The sequence below is a fragment of the Cotesia glomerata genome, linkage group LG10 (genome assembly GCF_020080835.1).
Source record: "Cotesia glomerata isolate CgM1 linkage group LG10, MPM_Cglom_v2.3, whole genome shotgun sequence".
Classification (NCBI taxonomy): domain Eukaryota; kingdom Metazoa; phylum Arthropoda; class Insecta; order Hymenoptera; family Braconidae; genus Cotesia; species Cotesia glomerata.
The window spans coordinates 2,047,641-2,068,569 of NC_058167.1; the positions used below are offsets into that span (position 1 = coordinate 2,047,641).

The window sequence follows — 20,929 nt, forward strand, 5'->3', positions numbered from 1 at the left end:
TTTTTTAACTTTGCATCACTTATCTCTAGAAAATTTTCTCCTAAGTACTGAAAACAATTACCATCTTTGTCAAGAGCTTTGACGAACTGTTTCATAAAACTCAACTTAATATGCAATGGTGGTAACAAATATTTAGAGGGATCAATCAATGATTTTCGTATAACATTGTGATAACCCGGATTTAATATTTCTCTTGTTGGTCATTATTTCTTAATATAGTGATTTTGTTTGACCCTACTATCCCATAAAATAAAAAACAAGGATATTTTGTAAACCCTGATTGTTGACCTAAAAATATTGTTGCAATTTTTAGATCTCCGGAAACTTTTTATTGATGTTCTGAATACTTTATTTTGTCTTATAAGATCTGTAAATTTTTCGTTAGTCTCCTTTAATTTGGTCGAATGAGCTATTGGAATTGGTACAAAAGTGTTCCTGTCATGGAGCAAAACTGCTTTCAGACTTCTTTTCTGAAAGTACTTCTTTTCTAAACAGTATACCACCGAAACGTGAAAGAAACCCACTGCGCAGGTCATTTGAAGATGAAAGAGTTCGATACAAACGAAGGACAGTCCAAAATTCAAAAATATGGTTTCGTACCTTCTCCTTACATGCTATTTTTAACAGATTTTAAAATTTTGTCAATTTTTCAATTCTAAGATCATATTCCATCCATGAAAATACACTCAAGTCTGTAACATGTTTAAGGTCTGTTCAATTGGCCCCAAAATTAATTAATAAATAACAAATGAACTAATAAATGAACAAAACAAGCTAATTAGTTAAGGGCGCCACCAGGGTTATTTTCACGGTTCCTGAAACCGGATCAAAGCAAAAAGCTTATCTCTAGGGATAGAGAGAGTGGAGAAAGGTGCTGATAATAAGAAATAATTAATTAAACAAATGGTCAATGTTTATTAACAACAACAAAATAAATCATTCACGCACTCACACTATAAACAACTTAACGTTAACTCCCACTTAACAACTTGACCAAAAACTGTACTAATTACTCTACTAATTTCGTTAGTTGAGATCGTTAATTTTAATTTAATAACCAACTTAACACTATACTATGAGTACCCACATCAATTTTTCATATATTTATATATATTATATATATGTATATATCAAAAATATATCAAAAATGCATGTGGGTACTCAAATGAAAGCTCTTGATGAGTGTGACATCAGGATGAGCTTACATCTTTAAAAATATCAATAATTAAGAAATGACCTTGTATCTTGTAAACTATTGACATTTTCATTTGAGTACCCACATTGACAATTACATTTGAATACCCACATCAACTTTTCATATATTTTTTATATTTATATATATATATATATATATATATATATATATATATATATATATATATATATATATTCACATACAAAAAAAAAAATACCAAATTCGTACTAATCAGCCTCGCACAAAGACTGCAGTGTGCGAGGGGTCGTTATTAACAAACAGCTAACAGAAGTAACAGCCTAGTGACTACAACGTAGGCCCAGATACCTCGGCAGCTCACACGCATAACCGGGACCAATCTTTACACGCATAACCCACACATAACTAAATATACTTGATTGACTTTATATTTTGAAACAATTTATTTCAACAAATTTAATTCAACATCGAAACTTCAACTAAATATTCAGTCATCAGATTATAATAAATTATACAATATTTTCAAATTAATAAACTAATTCCATAATAATTCTGAACTCAATATTCAACTCTGATAATTAATTAATTATAAATAAATTCTTAATAAATTTTAACGACAAAATTCGACTGACAAATTCCTGAACTTAGGTTCAACTCAATAAAATAATTTCGCAAAATTAATTTAATCTTAAAACTAATCTTAAGAATTAAATTCTAAATTATCTCAACTTAAATGAATTATCATAAATAATTTCACACGTGGTTGATTAATCAACCATTATAACATGATGCGTCGTAGCAACAATAAAACTCGTAATGAGAACTTTGAAATGTAAAAATTATCAAACGTAAAAATAATTCCAATAAAGAAATTAACAAATGTATGTATTCTTAAAGTAAACGCTTGAATATTCGTTAGTCTGTTAATTATGACCTTGGGTGCTCGAATTACCTATGACCTTAAAATCTTCACCGACGCTTGACAAAAATCCGTGAAAAGACACTTGTCGATTTTTTTCAAGTGTAAAAATTAATCATTTGTTTTATCCAAATTAATTGATTACACCGACACACAAAAAAAAAGTGGAATGTACTTTGGACCGGACCTACCTACCGACATGTTGTTTGACCCGCTGAATCCGAATTTCGAGTCCGTTTGGTCCGGTCACCCCCCAGTTTTGAGTAAAATGCAGAAAACCTCAAAAAAAGGCCAAAAATTGCAAAAAAACTGCAGTCACAGCAATGAAAAAATTTTTGTGGACCTGGATCACGTATGATTTTGGTGTATTTCGAATTACTGAATTTAAATCTAAAAGTTAATTAGCCCGGTGAGCCGTCCAAATTTTTTTGGACTCAGATTGAGTATGATTTTCATGTATTTTGTTCCGTTGAGTTTGAATCTGAAGTTATATTGCCCCGTTAACGTTTTAAAATTAAAAAAAATTTCAAAAAACCAAAAAAAATCGGGAAAATTGAAATTACAAATATGAAAAGAAATCTATAAAACATGATTAAATACTTTTCTTGTATTTTTTCACGCATAAAATACAAGTTTAGAATTTGAAAACATAAAAATTGTAGTATCTATAAAAAATGACGAATAACTAGTATAAAGAGAACGATTTTCTCGAATTTCAAACTGTTCTTCGTTGGTATCGAACTCTTTTGCTCTCAAACGATCTACGCAGTGAATTTTTCTTCCGTTTGTTATTATCTCTCAGTGTATCCCTTTTAAGTGTCCAGCAAAAATCTGCCATCATATTAATGTTCCAACTTCCTTGATATCTAGTCTCCATTTCACTTATGTCTTGATAGAATCGTTCTCTCTGTTCTTCACTGTAGTCTCCAAGATTTTCAGGAAACTGGTCAATGTAAGAATCCATGAAGTGTAGTTTGAGGTTCATTAAGCAGCCTAAATTTCTGAAATTTGTCACCAATTTTTCGACTAACGTCCTGTAGTTTTCGCTTTTTTTATTTCCTAAAAAGTTTTGAGACACATTTTTGAAACTTACCCAAGCTGCTCTCTCCATCTCGTTCATTTTCCCTGTAAAATTTGCATCCTGAAATAGAGTTCGAATTTGGGGTCCATCAAAAATTCCTTCTTTCAATTTTGCTTCACTTATCGCAGGAAATGTTTTTTTCAAGTACTGGAAACAATCACCATTTTTGTCCAAAGCTTTGACATACTGTTTTATGAGACCTAGCTTGATGTGAAGTAGTGGGAGTAGATATTTTGAAGGCGGAATCAATGGTGCTCGTATAACATTATGAGTACCTAGATTGAATTTCGCTCTTGTAGGCCATTCTTTCTTTACATAGTGATTTTCCCTGTCTCTGCTATCCGACAAACATAGATAGCAGGGATATTTTGTGAATCCCGATTGTTGACCTAAAAGAAGCATTGCAATTTTCAGGTCTCCACAAATTCTCCATTGATGTTCGGAATACTTTATTTTATCTAATACTATGTGTAAGTTTTCGTAGGTCTCTTTAAGTTTAGTCGAATGAGCTATTGGGATCGGCGCTAATTCGTTTCCAATATGAAGTAATACAGCTTTGAGACTCCTAGTTGATGAATCTATAAAGAGTCTCCACTCATCGTCTTTATAGATATTAGGTTTCAATTGATCAACCAAGCCTTTAATATTGCAACAGTACACCATTGAGTCTTCATCGTCTTTTGTAGAGAATTTCCGGAACTCTTCTTCTCTAGTACGATAAAAGGAGGACGATACTCCTTTAGCTAACAAATTTTTTCCTTTCAGTCTCGACGCCAGTAATTCAGCTCCATCCTTAGGCAATCCTAAATCTCGTATAAGATCGTTAAGTTCTGCTCGGTTGAATGTTTTAGGGTCTTTTGTTTTCCCACGTGGCATGTAATCTTCATCGTCAGAATTTTCATTTTCAGAATTCGAATTTTCAGAACTTTCTTCTAACACTTCTTCCATTTGCACATCTTCTTTTTCTACTTCCATCTCTTCAAGAGCCTCAATTTCATCTACGGCTATTGTTTTCTGTGGTTTAATAGCTGATGAAACGTTGGCGTATTGTATTTTGTTTCTGTTAGACGAGGAAAAACCAGCAATTTCAGTCACACAAAAGTAACAGTTTTGCGAACTTGTGGGTGAAGTCCAGATCATGGGGACTGTAAATTTTAAGTTTTCTCGTTTTCTGTCCTTTTCCCATCGTATCAACATGCTACAACATCGATAACAAACATAATGTGGGACCCAGGCTGAATCCAAATTCGTGATTTGAATCCAAAAGCATTCCTCATAACTTTTTTTTAATCGTTCGGAAAACGCTCTCCGGTTTTTTGCCGGCTTAAACTCGCCACAAACGTAACAAAATGAATCAGCACTTTTATTACAAAGATGGAAATTACTTCTTGTGATGGTATACTCTCCAGTAGCTAAGTTTCCTACTACTGAAGAGCTGCAGTCGCTTGATAACGACGCCTGCGGGCCTGCTTTCTCACCCTGACCAGGCGCCGATACTGGGTTTCCGAATCCCTGCATCGTAATGTGCTCATCACTTGTACCTGTCATGACGGCACACACGCCGTTAACCCAGGGACTCTGCCAGATGTTTCTGTTGTCCACCGACACCCCGTGGAGGTGCCCTGGTTGCAGGTACAAGCGAACGTAAGAGATTTTTAATGGAAATTTTTAGGATTGCCTTAGAATGGAGCTGAATTACTGGATCAAGACTGAAAAGAAAAAATTTGTTAGCTAAAGGAGTATTGTCCTCCTTTTATCGTACGAGAAAAGAAGAGTTCCGGGAATTCTTTACAAAAGACGATGAGAACTCGATGGTATACTGTGTAACGGGTAATTTTCCACGGTTTTGCCACGTTCGGGGCAATTTGTGCGCCTACTACCTTCCTCGGACCTGGCTACCGTTTCTCAGGTTCCATACTCCGAAATGGGCAATCCACGCGCCGCAGCCTTCCTTGGATATGACTCCCGTTTCTCAGGTCCCCTCTCCGACTGTCGGTAAATGAACCAAAAGTCCTAACACTGGGTAACACCGCGCGACAACACACAGTAAAAAATTTTTCGTCAAATTTAACACAAAAATTTGTGTTGATGACTTTTTTTTACACAATCTGTGTTGAATCAACACTCTATCAACACTCTATTGTGTTGAATCAACATACTAAAATGTTAAATTCTACACAAACATTTTTACACTTTACACAATGACGAAAAATTTTTTACTGTGCAGCTAATTAACCGACAGAAAACGGTAACAAGCAAAACAACTATAGTTTCAATAATTTCAACGTCCCCCTTGCTCGAATCTGAAGCTCGCCGAATTCCAGGGTCAAAAGGGGGTTGTCATCAATATACAAACCGAAATAAAAGCCAAAACAAACTCACTTAAATGTAAATAATAGATATATTAATAAATCTAATTAAATAAATCCGAAAAGTCAAACAGGTTATGATAAAGGCAAAATAAACAATTTATTCATCAAAATCAATTAAATAAATCAATGAAAAAAAATTACAAGTACAACAAAACACACGTAGTACAATTTTAGGTTATATTAAACCCCAAAACTAAATCAAACGAAAATACAAAGAAAAACGATTTCAAAATATAATCTTACATCGGTAAACGCACGCGTACCTTCCGTCGGTAACGAAGATTCGATCAAAACTGGTCTTTACAAAAATAAAAATCCTCAAACACACTCTCACTCGTCGTGAGCGTCAAAATCGCGAACTAACTGGCAAAAGCTGGTTCCCCGCTTCCCCAGGAGACTAGCCGTCACCCCTGGGCCTAAACCTCTACCCCGAGAGCGAATGGAGAGTATCCTCTTCGCCCCCACCTACACGGCGTATGATCACCTACTGGAGTTTTGACAGAAAGTCAAAAATCCAGGGAAGTCAAAATCTTGTTAAGAGTTCAAAAGATACCTACTAATGTTCTAGGCGAACCAAGGTAATGTCCCTCCAGGTGTTATTGTTGGAAGAGTATTCACCACAATAACACTCTGTCACAAGACTTCCTTTTTGCCGAGCCAAATTTTGGCGTTTATCATTTTTCCCCTAACTCTTGTAACGGGTTGTTTTTACTTACCGCTCATTGGCCCCTTTATTAATCTAAATAAAAGCAATATAATAAATAAATGATTCTAAATTAACAAGGGCGCCACTAGGATTTTGTATCTCGGTTCCTGAAACCGGAAACCAGAGCTGAGCTTATAATCTACAGGGAGAGAGAGTGGAGGAAGGTGGTCTGAAAGAAATAAATTTTTATTTAACAAAAATGACCGGTATTTATTTAACAACAAAATAGAATAACAACTCGTGCCCTTGCACGTACACCACTCACTCACAACTAACTTAACACTACGACTTATTACTACCGAGGATTCCGGGCTAAAACCGACGCCTCAACTTAACTTAGGTAGCCAGTAAATCACCTCGTACAGAGGCTATCGTATACGAGGGTGATGTGTAAATTCCTTATAACTAACAAAAATTCTTAATCCTACAGTACCCTCATATGGAACGTCTATACTGTAGTTTCTAACTAAATCGCGCTGTCCAACGGACCCTCACGCTCTATCAAAATTCTTAATCCTGACGGTACCCTCTTATGGAGCGTCTATACCGCAGTTTCTAAGTCGCGCTGTCCACCGGACCCTCACGCTCTATAAATACCTCACACCACCCGCACGATCTTCACACACATAACCCGCTCACCCACACACACTGGCTCTACTTAACTTTTATTTTCCGGATTACAAAATTGAACTCCAAAACTTACAACGTTAACTTTACTACAATTTTTCCATTTTTTCCAATTTTTCCAATCATTAGCTCGCAATTAAAATCATAAACAATTTCAACTATTAATAAAACAGAACCTTCAATAACTTCGGATTAAAACGACGCCTAAGCTTCTTCCAAAATTAACACGAGTTTAATACTCAACATTAAATAAATTTTTAAGAACAATATCGACGCATAAATTTATTTCAATTTCAACTCGTAATTTTATTTCTTAAATTTTGAATAAATTCTTAAGAATATTTCTTTGTAAAATTCTAACTAATTTTCTGGGACTTAATCCACGCCGTTAAATATTTTTATAAATAATTCCAATAAAATAATAATTTTAGTCTTCAATAGTTCAATGCATAAATGACCACGTGGAATTTTTCGATTTATAAATAATTAATAAAACAAATTATCTCAATGTAAAATAAATTCACGAAAAATTATCCACGGGTATCCAATCTTAATTGCGTTGAAGTTCAGTAGCCAATTCTCAATAAATTATATTAAATAAATAATATTTTCTGGTAACAAATAATATTAATAAATGATAATTCAATTGTTATAATTTATAATGATAGTCCAATTGTTACTTTTGTATTTTCTGCGTAATAAAATTCACAAGGAATTTGTGTGCTCAAAATAGACGCCGTTGTTCGTAACTGCGTAGCAAATATGACCTCGGGTATGCGACTGACGCTTGACCGGTCATGAGCCACCGATTGGAATAATTCTCGATATTCAGAATTCAAATTAATGTTTTATTAATGAAGTAAATTTATTTAAACCAATCTTAAGATGTTAATAATTATGAACTGGCCAAATTAATAAATTAATTACTCACGACTTCTAAATCCAAGAGGTCTAGAACATTCTTCGGGTATAAGATCCCCAGGAAGAATGCTCACAATGCTAACAAATAAGAATTAATTACAATTAATTAATTATTTAATTATTATTAGGAAAAATATTATAAACAATTGAATTATCAAAATTTAATTTATAATGAGAAGTAGTAAAATTGATGAGCCGGGTATACGACCCCCTTGGCTCATCAAAAATGTGAAAGTCTCAATACCTGGTTAAATTTGTGTTGAGGAAACTCTTTGTTCAAAACTGGTTTCCTTCTTGGACTTTTTGGCTGCTGATGTTGTTGAACTGAGCACTGCACTACTTCTAACTCACCGCAGCTACTCAACTGATCAAGAAACCCAAAATTTCCCCCACTTAATGCTAATGGGTTCCGAAGACCGAGACGCGCCAGTGCTGCGTCGAATAATTATCACGTGTGTGCGGTTTTACCGTCACAGGGTAAATTACCCTGTTACACTCTCTTGTAACGAACCGGAAGGGTCGTTTTAGACACCTGTCCGGTGTCCTCGAACTAGCATTCAAAAATAATTATTTATTATTTTAATCGTAATTTCCTTCATTCTCTATCCATTCGTCTCGCCAAATTCTAAGTTTTTAATTTTCTCTTTGAAATTTAAATATCAGATGCATTCATTCAATTCAACAGATTACATAAATTTCCATCAGAATACATTTCCATACAAAATCCTCGTCGGAACTTATAAAATTTTTTACATAAATTATTTTCACAAAATAATTAATTTCCAAAAATTATTTTCCATACAAAATAATTTTTGGGACTTAGAACAAAATTATTAATTGCATATTTCGAATTTTATTCGAAATATTCAATCAGTAATTTATTTCAGATAATTTCAATTTTTGTTCTCTGAAAGAACAAAAATTATCGTACCATGGTTTCGCTTATATTAGCTCGGCGATTTTTACTGCAAGCGGACACACGACGCCATCTGTCCGGCGTCATTGAACGAACAAATAATTTTAACTAAAAGAAATGTTTTATAAACAATAATAATCAATAATAATACTGAACAGAATTATTTACAAAGTTAAATCAATTTTTATATCAAAGAAAATCGGACCGTCGAGTAGGTAGCCGCTGTCGCTCCCCTCCTTGTCCCGTCTTCCAAGCCCTACTCCTCAGCTCTCTTTCCCAAAATCTTGGTCATAACTGTTGCGATATTAAGCCTTGGTTGATCAATTGAAACCTAATATCTATAAAGAGGATGAGTTAAGACTCTTAATAGATTCATCAACTAGGAGTCTCAAAGCTGTATTATTTTATATTGGGAACGAATTAGCGCTGATCCCAATAGCTCATTCGACTAAACTTAAAGAGACCTACGAAAACTTACACATAGTATTGGATAAAATAAAATATTCCAAACATCAATGGAGAATTTGTGGAGACCTGTAAATTGCAACGCTTCTTTTAGGTCAACAATCGGGATTCACAAAATATCCCTTTATTAGGAAACAAAAAAAGCGAAAACTACAGGACATTAGTAGAAGAATTGCTGAAAAATTAAAGCAATTTAGGTTGCTTAATGAACCTCAAACTACACTTTATGGATTCTCACATTGACCAGTCTCCTGAAAATCTTGAAGACTCCGGTGAAAAACAGGGAGAACGATTCCATCAAGACATGAGTAAAATGGAGACTAGGTATCAAGGAAATTGAAATATTAATACGATAACGGAAGAAAAATCCACTGCGTAGATCGTTTAAGAACAAAAGAGTTTGATACCAACGAAGAACAGTTTGAAATTCGAGAAAATAGTTCTCTTTATTCTATTTATACGTCATTTTTTATAGATATTACAATTTTCTATATTTTCAGATTTTTAACTTGTATTTTATACGTGAAAAAATACAAGAAAAGTATTTAATCATGTTTTATAGATTTTTTTGTTTTCATATTTGTAATTGCAATTTTCCCGATTTTTTTGGTTTTTTGAGATTTTTAAAAATTTTAAAACGTTAATGGGGCAAGAAAACTTCAGATTCAAACTCAGCGGAACAAAATACATAAAAATCATACTCAATCTGAGTCCAAAAAAATTTTTATGTCAAAAACTTCAATTGTTTGGGTTTTTCGTTTTTTTTTTTTTTTTTTTTAATTTGGACGGCTCACCGGGCTGATTAACTTTTAGATTTAGATTCAGTAATTTGATATACACCAAAATCATACGTGATCCGGGTCCACAAAAATTTTTTCATTGTTGTGACTGCAGTTTTTTGCAATTTTTGGCCTTTTTTTGAGGTTTTTTACATTTTACTTAATATTGGAGGGTGACCGGACCAAACGGACTCGAAATTCCGATTCAGCGGGTCGAAAAACATGTCAGTAGGTAGGTCCGGTTCAAAGTACATTCCACTTTTTTTTTGTGTGCTGGTCTCAATAATTATTGAGACTAATACAATTAAGAAAAAAATTTCAGATGTTAAATAAATTACTAGATTAACTTTTGTTAACTAAAAATTCTCAACTGCGATTATTAAAATAATTATTCACCTCAAGGTCGACTGAATGACTCTTGGGTATAAATCCCCATGACAATCATTCAGCCCAAAACTAATGATTATTATCGATAATTATTAAATTAATAAAACAGAAGAAAAGAAGTAAACCGAGTCTAAGACCGTGGTCTACTTCTCGCCCACGGAGTAATTTTCGGTACCTTGATGTAATTAGGTGACGGTCCAGCTCGCTGTCTGTGATCAAAATCCAGGTAGTTGTTCAACTTCCTCGTCCTCGTGAAATTAACTCTGGGGATCCGTCCGAATGTCCAGTAGTAAATTATTGAATTCAAACCTGCAGATTCAGTACGCATTAGTATAATTGTTAAATGAAAAATTAGAAATGAATTAAATAAATCTCTGCGTTCCAACATTGAATCGTGCGAGTAAATAACCTGTTAAATTATTTCTGCTGCCGGACGGTTTGGTGGTTAGACCTCGTCTGCCGAGTACACTGCTCGGCTCACGTGTGCTCACCCCCCGACCTATCCCCTCTTACTTATTACGGGGTCCCGAAGAGCAAGACGCGCTCGTGCTGCGTCGATAAAATATCGATACTCGGGATTTTACCTATTCAGGGTATATTTACCCTGTTACAAGTGATTAACAATCGTGTTTAATAGATTTTCTCTTGTATTTATAGCTGCGATTTCCCCAATTTTTTTGGTTTTTTGAGATTTTTAACTTCCTGCTAAGAAAATTGAAAATTTTCAAAAATCGGGAAGTTGTTGTTTTTAACCCGTTTTTCGAAAATCGAGTCTTCATCAGATCTCGATCTTTTGAGGTCCTAGGAAGCTTCCCTGACTACCCTCGCGATGTTGTCACTATATATATGTGTGTGTATGTGCTTGTGCGTGTGCGCGTATGTGTGTGTGTGCGTGCGTGTGTGTGTGTGTGTGTGTGTGTGTGTGTGTGTGTGTGTGTGTGTGTGTGTGTTTGTGTGTGTGTTTTATAGAGAAGCGAAAAAAATCTTCCACATACACCGCTATCATTGAAAGATGATGGTCGGTAGAGTGAGATTTTTATCCACTAAAAAAAATTCCTCTCTCTTCCCCCGTGGATGGTACGGAGATGACAATCGGAACCGCGTAAGCATTATTTCAATCCAGTCGATGTTGCGTCTCACGACGCCTACTCCTAGTTACTGGTCCCTTTTTGCGGTTTTTGCTTTTAGAAGGTGCTGCGCGTAGGATGCAACAGCTGACCAATTATCTTATTTTCTGAGCATGCAGGCTATCAAGCTCTCGGGGGAGAGCGTGGTGCCAATAGTTTCTTCGGTGCTTCAATATGTATTCTGCTTTAATATGCCTTCCCATATCTCCGCTCCATAAAGCAGTACCGAGTGGACTGTTTCCAGAAAAACACTTCTCTTTTTTGTTCTTGGTCCCATAGTGTTGGTCATGATTTTTGATAGGCTAAACACCGTCTTGCTAGCTTTCCTGCATGCACTATCAAATTGTTCACGGAAAGATAGTTTCTCGTCTATCATTACCCCTAGATAGCGCAGGGCCTCGTTGACCTCAGTGTTATTCCTCCCATGTCCTTAGCGAATGGTTTTGGGAACCATTTTTGACGTGTCAGAACAACCATCTCGGTTTTATGCTTGGCGAGTTTCAGGTGGAGTTTTTCAAGCCAGGTCTCGACGGCGTCCATGGTTTCCCGAACCAGTAGCTCGGCCTCTTCTACGCTGTCTACTACTATCGTGGTCGCAACGTCGTCTGCAAAGTCCGTTAGCTCTACTTGCTTTGGTAACGGGATTTCCAGAAGCTCGTCGTAGTCTGCGTTCCATAGATCGGGCCCCATTATTGAGCCTTGCGGTACGCCAGCCGTTATGGCGTATTCTTGTGGGCCTTCCGTAGTTTCCACTATTAGCTTTCTTTCGTCCAGGTAGTTGTCGACTAGTGCCAGATTCTCTGGCTCCGCGTCAAATTTGTGCTCCAGAGCGTCTAAAATATCTCCGCATTTTGCGCTGTTATAGGCGTTTTCGACGTCTAGCGTGAGGAGAAGACACACTTTACAAGCTTTGAGGCTACTGGACCATGCTTGTTTTGCTGTCTTTATGACTTTCTCGATCGCTCCGACTGTCGAGCGATCTTTTCGGAAGCCATGTTGGTTGGTGGCAAAGCCTCCGGCACTGTCGATGTTACGAAGTCTTCCTTGTATGAGCTTCTCGAGCAGTTTTTCAGCAATTTCCAACATGCAAAGTGGTCTAAACGACGAAGGAGTTACGGAGGTTCCCTTACCTTTGTCTAAGAGAACCAATCTCTGCCGCTTCCAGACCGTGGGAAACGTGCCAGTTGCCAAGCATGCATTTTATTGTGTTCAGGAGTATGTCTGAGTATTCCAGGGCTACAGTCCTGATCACCGACGTCGGGATGCCATCAGGGCCAGGTGCCTTTCCCGTCTTGAGAGACTTTGCCGCGTCTTGCAGCTCTTTAGTTGTAAAATGTGTTGATTTGCTATCTTTTCCGTAATGTATTTTCTTCCGCGGCGGATGTTTAGGAAACAGCTCCACTACAATGCTGTCCATTAAGGCAGGAGACTTCGGTGCTTCTGGTGAAGCCTTTCCAAGTCGTTGGGTGACAATTTGGTGGGCTTCACCTCAGATGTCCTTGTCGAGATCATTACAGGTTTCTTTCCATAACATCGCTTTTCTTGCTTTGATGGCTCGGTTTAGCGTCTTTTTGGCTTGCTTGTACTCGTTTGCATATAAGTCCTGGCTTGAGGAGCGTTTTGCGGCTCTCGTTGCGCGGCGACGTAGCTGATGGCATATTTTGCGAAGTTCTGCTATGTCTGTTGACCACCAGTACGCCGGCCTGTGGAAACTCCGGTTTTTCAGCCGCGGCATAGAGGCGTCACATGCGGCAGCAATCTCCTTCATCGTATTTAGCACTGCCTTTTCCGTCTCGCTGCAGGTATCCGGAGTCGGGTTATTCTGAAGGATAGACCAGCTCCGTGCAAGTGAAGCTCGCAGAGCCTCTGGATCAAACCTCCTGGCATTCCACTTCCGCTTCTGAAGGACTCGTTGTGAAGCCGGAACAGGAGTCAGTCTGAATGTCGCATACTGGTGATCATTATCACTGTATTTTTCGGATACAGTCCAGTCTTCAATTATGTTGGCTATCCTTGGAGTTGCCAACAAAATGTCTAGGATAGATTCCTTGTACCCCGGTCTTCTAAAAGTTGTGGTAGTTCCAGTGTTCAGTACTATGAGGTCGAGTCTTGCTGCGAAGTCTGCTACTTCGTTTCCTCTGGTGTCAGAGAAGTCAGCACCCCATTCAGCTGCTTTGGCGTTGAAATCACCAGCTACGATGACTTCGCCGTCGATCATGCCGATGGTATCTTCTATATTTGCCAACTTCTGGCGAAACACACTAATCCCTTCGTTAGGTGAAAGGTAGCCTCGTCTATCTCGCAGAAGGCTGCCCGATTGCCTCGTGATATAGGTTTTGTCAAATTCACACGTTTTATTTCCAGGCTATCGGTGAAGTCACGTTTGAGTGCTTCACGGACGTCGCTCTCGGTAGAGATTCCATCCAAGTCAAGAATCTCGATCGTTGTTTTTGGTGTGAGCGTTCTGATTGTACCGATGTTAACAGTTGCTGCTTTTATCGCAGCCGTGAAAGCAGCAGTGTCTTCAGTCTTGCGACCTATTTCTAGAAGAATGCCCCCGCGCTTCATTTATTTGATAGACTTTATGTCTACTCCAGTCTCTGTCGGGTTAACCTTGACCTTGATTTCCTTTAGGAGATCGGCGTACGTTCGCCCTTCAGCTGGTTGGACAAGCATAGCCTTTATTCTTGTTTTCTTCCTCCTTGGTTTCTTTGAGCCACCCTTACTTGGCTGGTTTTGGGCCTCAGTAGATTGTGCCGCTGGCTCCTGTTCTCTTTCCTTCTTTTTCTTTTGCCAAATCACTTTGGTCCAGGTATCATCCCGGGCTGTCTTTGTGCTAGCTTATCAATTTCTGAGGAAGGGCTGGGCGTGGACAACGGCCTCTTCTTGTTGTTGTCCTTTCCTTGCTGTGGCGGTTTTTTAGGAGTGACCAAGAGTGGCTGTGGTTTTTTGGTCAGGCCCGGAGTCGTTTAGGTCGATGACGCCGACATGCCTGGAGATTTGTTGGCCAGCCTATATGCCGTAGTGATAGACGTAACCAATTTTCTGACCTCATGGAGATTCTTCTTGTCTTTGAAGAAGTCGGCTAACTCTTCGATTTTGCTACCAAGCCGCTCCATTGGCGACTTTTGGCCAGTGACGGTCGGTGGAGTGTTAATCCTTTCTCGGTAGGTTTGTGACGGGAGCAAAAGGTCCTCTACTTTTTGGAGGAACGTTCCTCAGAAGTCTGTTCTCTTCTATCTGGGCTGTTTTCGTGCTCCCTGTAGCATTTCCAGACAGCAGAGCCATGGGGTCCACCCCGATGTCGTAACAGTCGCTTGATAACGACGAGTTCAGGCCCGTTTGCACGCCTTTCCTCGCCGGCATTAAGGTATCCATCCTCTGTACTGTCAACGATGTTTGTGATTGTTCTGACATTTCCATATCGTTGTTTGCTAGGTTTGGTCCACCCCGAGTATTTTATTTCCTCGGTACCTGACATTATTGCCGGGCATTCCCCTATTCGCCACCTGGGGAGGGGCCCGGTGCGGGACCCAGCTGCCCGACACGGTGTGTGTGTGTGTGTGTGTGTGTGTGTGTGTGTGTGTGTGTGTGAAATTTTGAGCGTTTAAGTACAAAATGAGCGGGAAGTGGCAGGGATGGCCTGTAGGGTCAACCGCCGTCCTAATTTTTTTTTTTTGTGCACAAATTGATATCATTGAAGTAGCGTTTAAGGTTCGGATTCATACACTGTAAAGCGACGACGTCAATTAAGGATTGAACTAACATATTTTCATAAGAAACTAGAAAAATTAATCTGGGAAACGGTTGATCTAGCGGACCAACTTTGGATGCTTCCGCTATTTTGATCTTAAGAAGTTCAAAAACTTATTTTCGGAACAGTTCTTGATGAGTTCTTTAAATACAACAATTTGATAGTTATTTAATTTCTAAAAGTTTTAAGGTTTTTTAGCGAGAAGTTAAAAAATGTTTTGATTACAGGACAATTTGAGCCTTTATTTATTTTGGAGAATTTGACGTTTCAAAATTTAAGTATCAGTTGAAATTTTTGTAAGCAATAACAAGTCAAAATTAAAACAAATTGATTAGTAGCGTCACGACTATTCCATTGTGTTAATTGTATAACCTTGTTTTCGCTCTTTTGCGGCTTACTGCCAAAATATACGTAATCTTATTAAGCTCGTTCAATAATTACAAATAATAATTAGATATGCAGCAAATACGGTGAATACTAAACACTGACATATAGTAACACTTCTGTAACTCGCATTCGAGAACTATGACTTCTAGCTTCAAGTGTCTGACTTTAACAGATTTCTATGTGCTCCGTATGTTCTATCGGGCCAATTAGCCAAAGGCAATTGTTTCGTTTGGTGGTCACCGGATGACTCTCCTCCTGATTTCCAAACTTACCCAAAAACCAAATCTTTAACCATAATTCATCTTAGCTTTATTTCTCCGAGCTTTTTACTTGTCTTCTTCAATCTACCAACTTTCAGAAAGGTAGGCAAGTCTATTATCAGATTAAATCGGGTGGCTAGTATAGCCTCACTTTAAGATTATGCCGTATCGTTTATATACTTGAAAATCCTAAAATTATCGATTTAAAATGATGTAATTTTACCAAAGTCCCAATAAACTATAGCTCTACCGAAACTCTTGAGCATCTCCGTGACTCGAATTTTCTCCCTTTTATTGTTAACCATCTGTATTTGATCGCTACCCGATATTATCGCCATCATTATTAATTATCATCCAATCTGGAATTAGAATATAATAATTCTTGTACCTAAAATTTTAGTCTTGAGTTATCGTGTTCACAAATTAACGATGAAAACCTTTTGGTGTTTGTAACGTTAACTATGCTTAGATCGCCATGAGAAAAATAACGTTATGATTTTCGACTAAAGTATATGATGTACTGATAAATATTCATAGTTATGAATTTATTAAACGATTTTCATCTAATTACAACTACCCAAATGATCTCTTTTATTTTCAGTTTTGTTTTCAATGTGTTATGTTATTTTTTTATCAAATAATCAATAATAACTGATCACCCTGTTGAAAAACTCCAATAAGATCCCATCAAAAGCGACAAAAGCCACTTAGAAACCAATAAAACTTATGGGTTTCTAAGTGGCTTTTGTCGCTTTTGATGGGATCCTATTGGAAATTTTAAACAGGGCATGCATGTATGTTTCAGCTCTTAAACATTCACCGTCTAAGAGAAAAAGTATTAGTCGACCATTACGATCTATTGAAGGGGAGCTTGATATTACAGGTAAATCCTATTTGTCAAATAATCTTGAAAAATATTTGCACTTACACGTTGGTTAAATTATTATTTTTTTGTATAAAATTATATATATCCAAACGACATTGTCTTTAACTGCATAAAGGTCTTTTTATTGAAGTAATTAATTTCTGTTATCTTAATTTTTTGTTATTTTAATGAAAACGGTCAGAAATGTATTAAATTTCTGCTTACTATTATTCATATATTATTTTTCACTCTTTTTACATATTATCGCATACTTCCATGCTTGAATATTTTGTTGTTCATCGTTTTTTTATGTCTCAAACCTTTCTGCATTCGAATTATAATGAAGTGTACTTGAAAATGTTTAATATCTAACATCAGTATCTTTCATGATTCATAAACGTATGGTGATTTAGTTGTCTCGGCAACTGGAAATACTTCAAAACATACTACATCACCTTCGATACTTGGTGAGTCTTCAACTACAAAATTTTATTTCTTAAAACTTTGTTTGAAATATTTTATTTTTGTTTCGAATAAAAAAAGGTTACTCAAGATCACATTTACGGAACGAATTGAAAATATTGCGTTATTATGTAGTTAATACAAAAATTTATTGCTTGATGTTTTATAAACGTATGTTTCTAATCAATATGTTGTTTTTGTTGTCATTTTCATTCCAATCGTCGGGATGTCTTCGGTATCGGATGGTTTATGATAATTAGTCAATCCAATATTAACAGAAGAAAAGTCTACTACTGGTGATTCGATGAACATCTTAAATGAATTACCCGTTGCAACATCGACACCAATTAATTTACCGACTACAATCACAACATCAGATGGTCAAGCTACATTGCCATCCCTTGCTATAACTTCAACAGTACGTGCCAGTTATCCAGCTGTTTTAAAAGGCAGAAGTGGAGCTAGTCCGCCCATTCCTAATTTAACACCGTCTGGAAAGACACCTCCACCCGTACCACCTAGAGGTACCCGAAAAAAGGTTGAAAATCATCGTGGTGGAAATATTTCTTCATCTTCTTCTACATCCGGTCGAGGTGACGTCAATATCGCGAGTAGATTGCATGATCATAAAGAAATAAATGGTATTCAAGAAAAAATTGATCAAAAAACCTTTCCTTCGTTGTTGCACGCACTGTATTCATGTATTTAATATTTTTGTAACTTTTTGCATGCTGCTTATTATTCAATATGTTCTTAATTAATGAAAATTCATTGAGTAAGGACTGAATTTTCTCATAAAAATTTAGTTTGTTGATATTACATGAAACTGACAGTTAAATAAATATTAGTTGATCGCAAAAAAATATTAACTTTTTTTCAGTCTCTTTTGAGATATATATGTAAGCATATCAGGTCTTAAAAGCCTTTTTCGAGAAATAGCTCGATATAGGTCGCTTAACATTTTTTTTAGTGTCAAAAATTCCAAAATTGAATTTCTTTAGAAGAAACATTTTGAATTTCTCCTTCGGATTGTATTGACACCCGTATTAAGAAGAATAGTTCAAGTGTTAATTACAATCGATAATCCATGAGCCTATTCTTCAGTTCGAAACATTAAAAAAATACATATTTGATCATGTTTGAGCTCTTTGAACTCGAAAATTTAATAAATATCCAAAAAATAGTATTTTTTTAATACTTAGAATGCAATATGTTCCGAAAGAATCCACTGATCAAGATATGATTTATTGCATACGATACATTTGATCGAGCTTAAAAACGTAGAAAAATTGAAAAAGCACGATTCTTTCGCATACGATGTGGAAAGGTAGATTTCTCAATTTGAGCACAAAGTGATAGTTGAAATATTTGATACTACCTTTCAAATGTTTATATAGTTTATAAATTTAAGGGGAATTATACATTTAACCCGTTGAGGACACACGTCGAAAAAATTACGTTGAGGACACAACGTAAAAAAAAAAGTACAAAAGATTAAATGAAAGTTAATTACACGAACTTTGAAATTCAATTTTGAAAATTTAGTTATTAATTATGGTTTTAAAGTTATTTGGAAAAAAGAGAACATTTTTCAAGTCCCCATAACTTTTGAACTAATAGACCGATTTGGCCCATTTTCGAGCTTGACTAAGACTTTTGATAATAGAATATATATATTAGGGTGTGCCAAATTGAAACTTTTGTGATGGACCTGTTAAAATTGGAATTTTGAGTTACGCTTTTAACAGGAAATATGCTTGGGCATTTCCTGAGATATTTTGAGCGTAAGGGATTTATTTGATTTTCATAAAATTTTTTAACAGGAGTTTTGTTTGGCCAAATTTTGAAATTTTTAAATTTCAGCAAAAATGCCTAAACAAAACTCCTGTTAAAAAATTCTATGATAATCAAATAAATTCCTTACATATATATATATATATATATATATATATATATATATATATATATATATATATATATATATATATATATATCTATATATATATATATATATATATATGTCGGAAAAGCATTATTAGGGGCGTTAGTACAGTCCATTGGATTCATTTGTTCCATTATTTATTAATTTAGAATAATTAAGCTATAACACTGATCTAAATTTTGAAATGTAATGTACGCTAACTTGTATAAACAATACTAAGATTAATTATCCAAGTATAATTAATATACAAGGTAAAAGCGCTGGGGAATAAGACCGAGAACGAATCCGGGGTCAGCAGGATATATTCGATGTCTTTACTTGATCAATGCTCAACGAGAACTACTCGTTTAAGTACCCCAAGTACTTCTTCTCTCAAAAATATTTCGACAGCCTTCATTGTCTGTCGATATCTTTAACTGTATACTTTTTACTTCTATCCTGTGACCTCGGCTACGTTTGGTGACCATTATTACTACGGACTCAAGCCCATCGTCATAACCATAAAATTATAATCGGCTTAAGTCATAAATAACTATTAAATATTCTATGCTTTACAATTTTGCTTAAAACTAACAGACGAACTAAAATATTGGGAATTTCCCTATCTCTAGGAAAACCTAGCTCGATATTATCTCCGATATATATATATATATATATATATATATATATATATATATATATATATATATATATATATATATATATATATTTTAGGGTGTGCCGAAAAAATCGGATATTTTTTTTTTCACTTTCTGCTCAAAATATCGTAGAAGATGTCGAAACAAAAGGCCTGTCCAAAGGAGAGTTCTTAATTTTAATTTTAAGAGGTCCTCCATCGATTCTGAAGTTTTTCCCATTTAAATAACACGGGAAATTTTTTTTTTTTTTTCATTTTTACTGCCGCAACGTCTGAAGATTTCATTTTTTCATAAAATAAACTATTAGACCTCATTTGGGATTAAATTTTGAACAAAAAATTTCATTGGGTCATATTGCTACCATCGAAGCCTGACTTTTTATAAAGCTTTACAGTATCAATTTTCCCCAAATTTCGTGTTTTTCGTAATTTTTAGCTAAACTATCCAAGATAGAACAAAAAGTTGAATGACAATTTTGTAGTCCATTTGACGCACTACAAAAAACATCTAGATACATTTTTTGTATCATCAATATTTTCAAAGTTACAGACCAACAAAATCCTATTTTTCTAATTTTTAGCTTTGTTCAAGTGAACCATTGATAAAAATACAAAAAATTTAGTTCTCAATTTTTAGAACATCAAATTTGCTACAAAATTGTATAAGAAAGATTCGTTGTCTCCGCAATAGCTCAGAGTAACAAGCCTGGTAAGTCATATTTTCATAATTTTTCAACTATATTTGATTCTCTAAAAAGTTAGCTTAGATTAATTTTTTACATTATAACTTGCTTAATAAGTCAACAAATATTATTGTTATTTATTTCGTTTTTGGTCTATTGAGGTTATTTAACCAATCCTCAAGACAACCCTGATTAAGTAAACATATTGAAAATGATTTGACACATTCCATTCCCACAAGATATATTATTAAAAATAAGAAAATTGAATGATTAACAAGTATTTAATATAATAAAAAATCTAATCGTTTCTGATGCTTTTTATTTCTTTTTTCGCATAAGAGAGTATTACAGAAAAATTATGTTTTTTTTTAAATACCCCAACATTTTCATGATAATATTTTTATTTTTATTGTGCGTTTCTATTGTATTTTATGTTATTATTTTTTTTTCGTATCTATTTATTTA

General features: G+C 35.5%; 1 protein-coding gene across 10 annotated transcripts in view; it reads left to right on the plus strand.

The window, feature by feature from the left end:
* Positions 1 to 20,929, plus strand: part of LOC123273081 (phosphatidylinositol 4-phosphate 5-kinase type-1 alpha) — a 242,380-nt gene that overhangs the window by 177,976 nt on the left and 43,475 nt on the right. For 5 of the 10 annotated variants that reach the window (XM_044740262.1, XM_044740267.1, XM_044740263.1 and 2 more), the window contains 3 exons: positions 16,681 to 16,758; positions 17,154 to 17,207; positions 17,463 to 17,843. In XM_044740262.1, coding sequence (XP_044596197.1) covers positions 16,681 to 16,758; positions 17,154 to 17,207; positions 17,463 to 17,843 — 513 coding nt within the window. The remainder of the gene's footprint in view (positions 1 to 16,680; positions 16,759 to 17,153; positions 17,208 to 17,462; positions 17,844 to 20,929) is intronic. The other 5 variants (XM_044740264.1, XM_044740265.1, XM_044740271.1 and 2 more) reach the window with 3 other exon arrangements.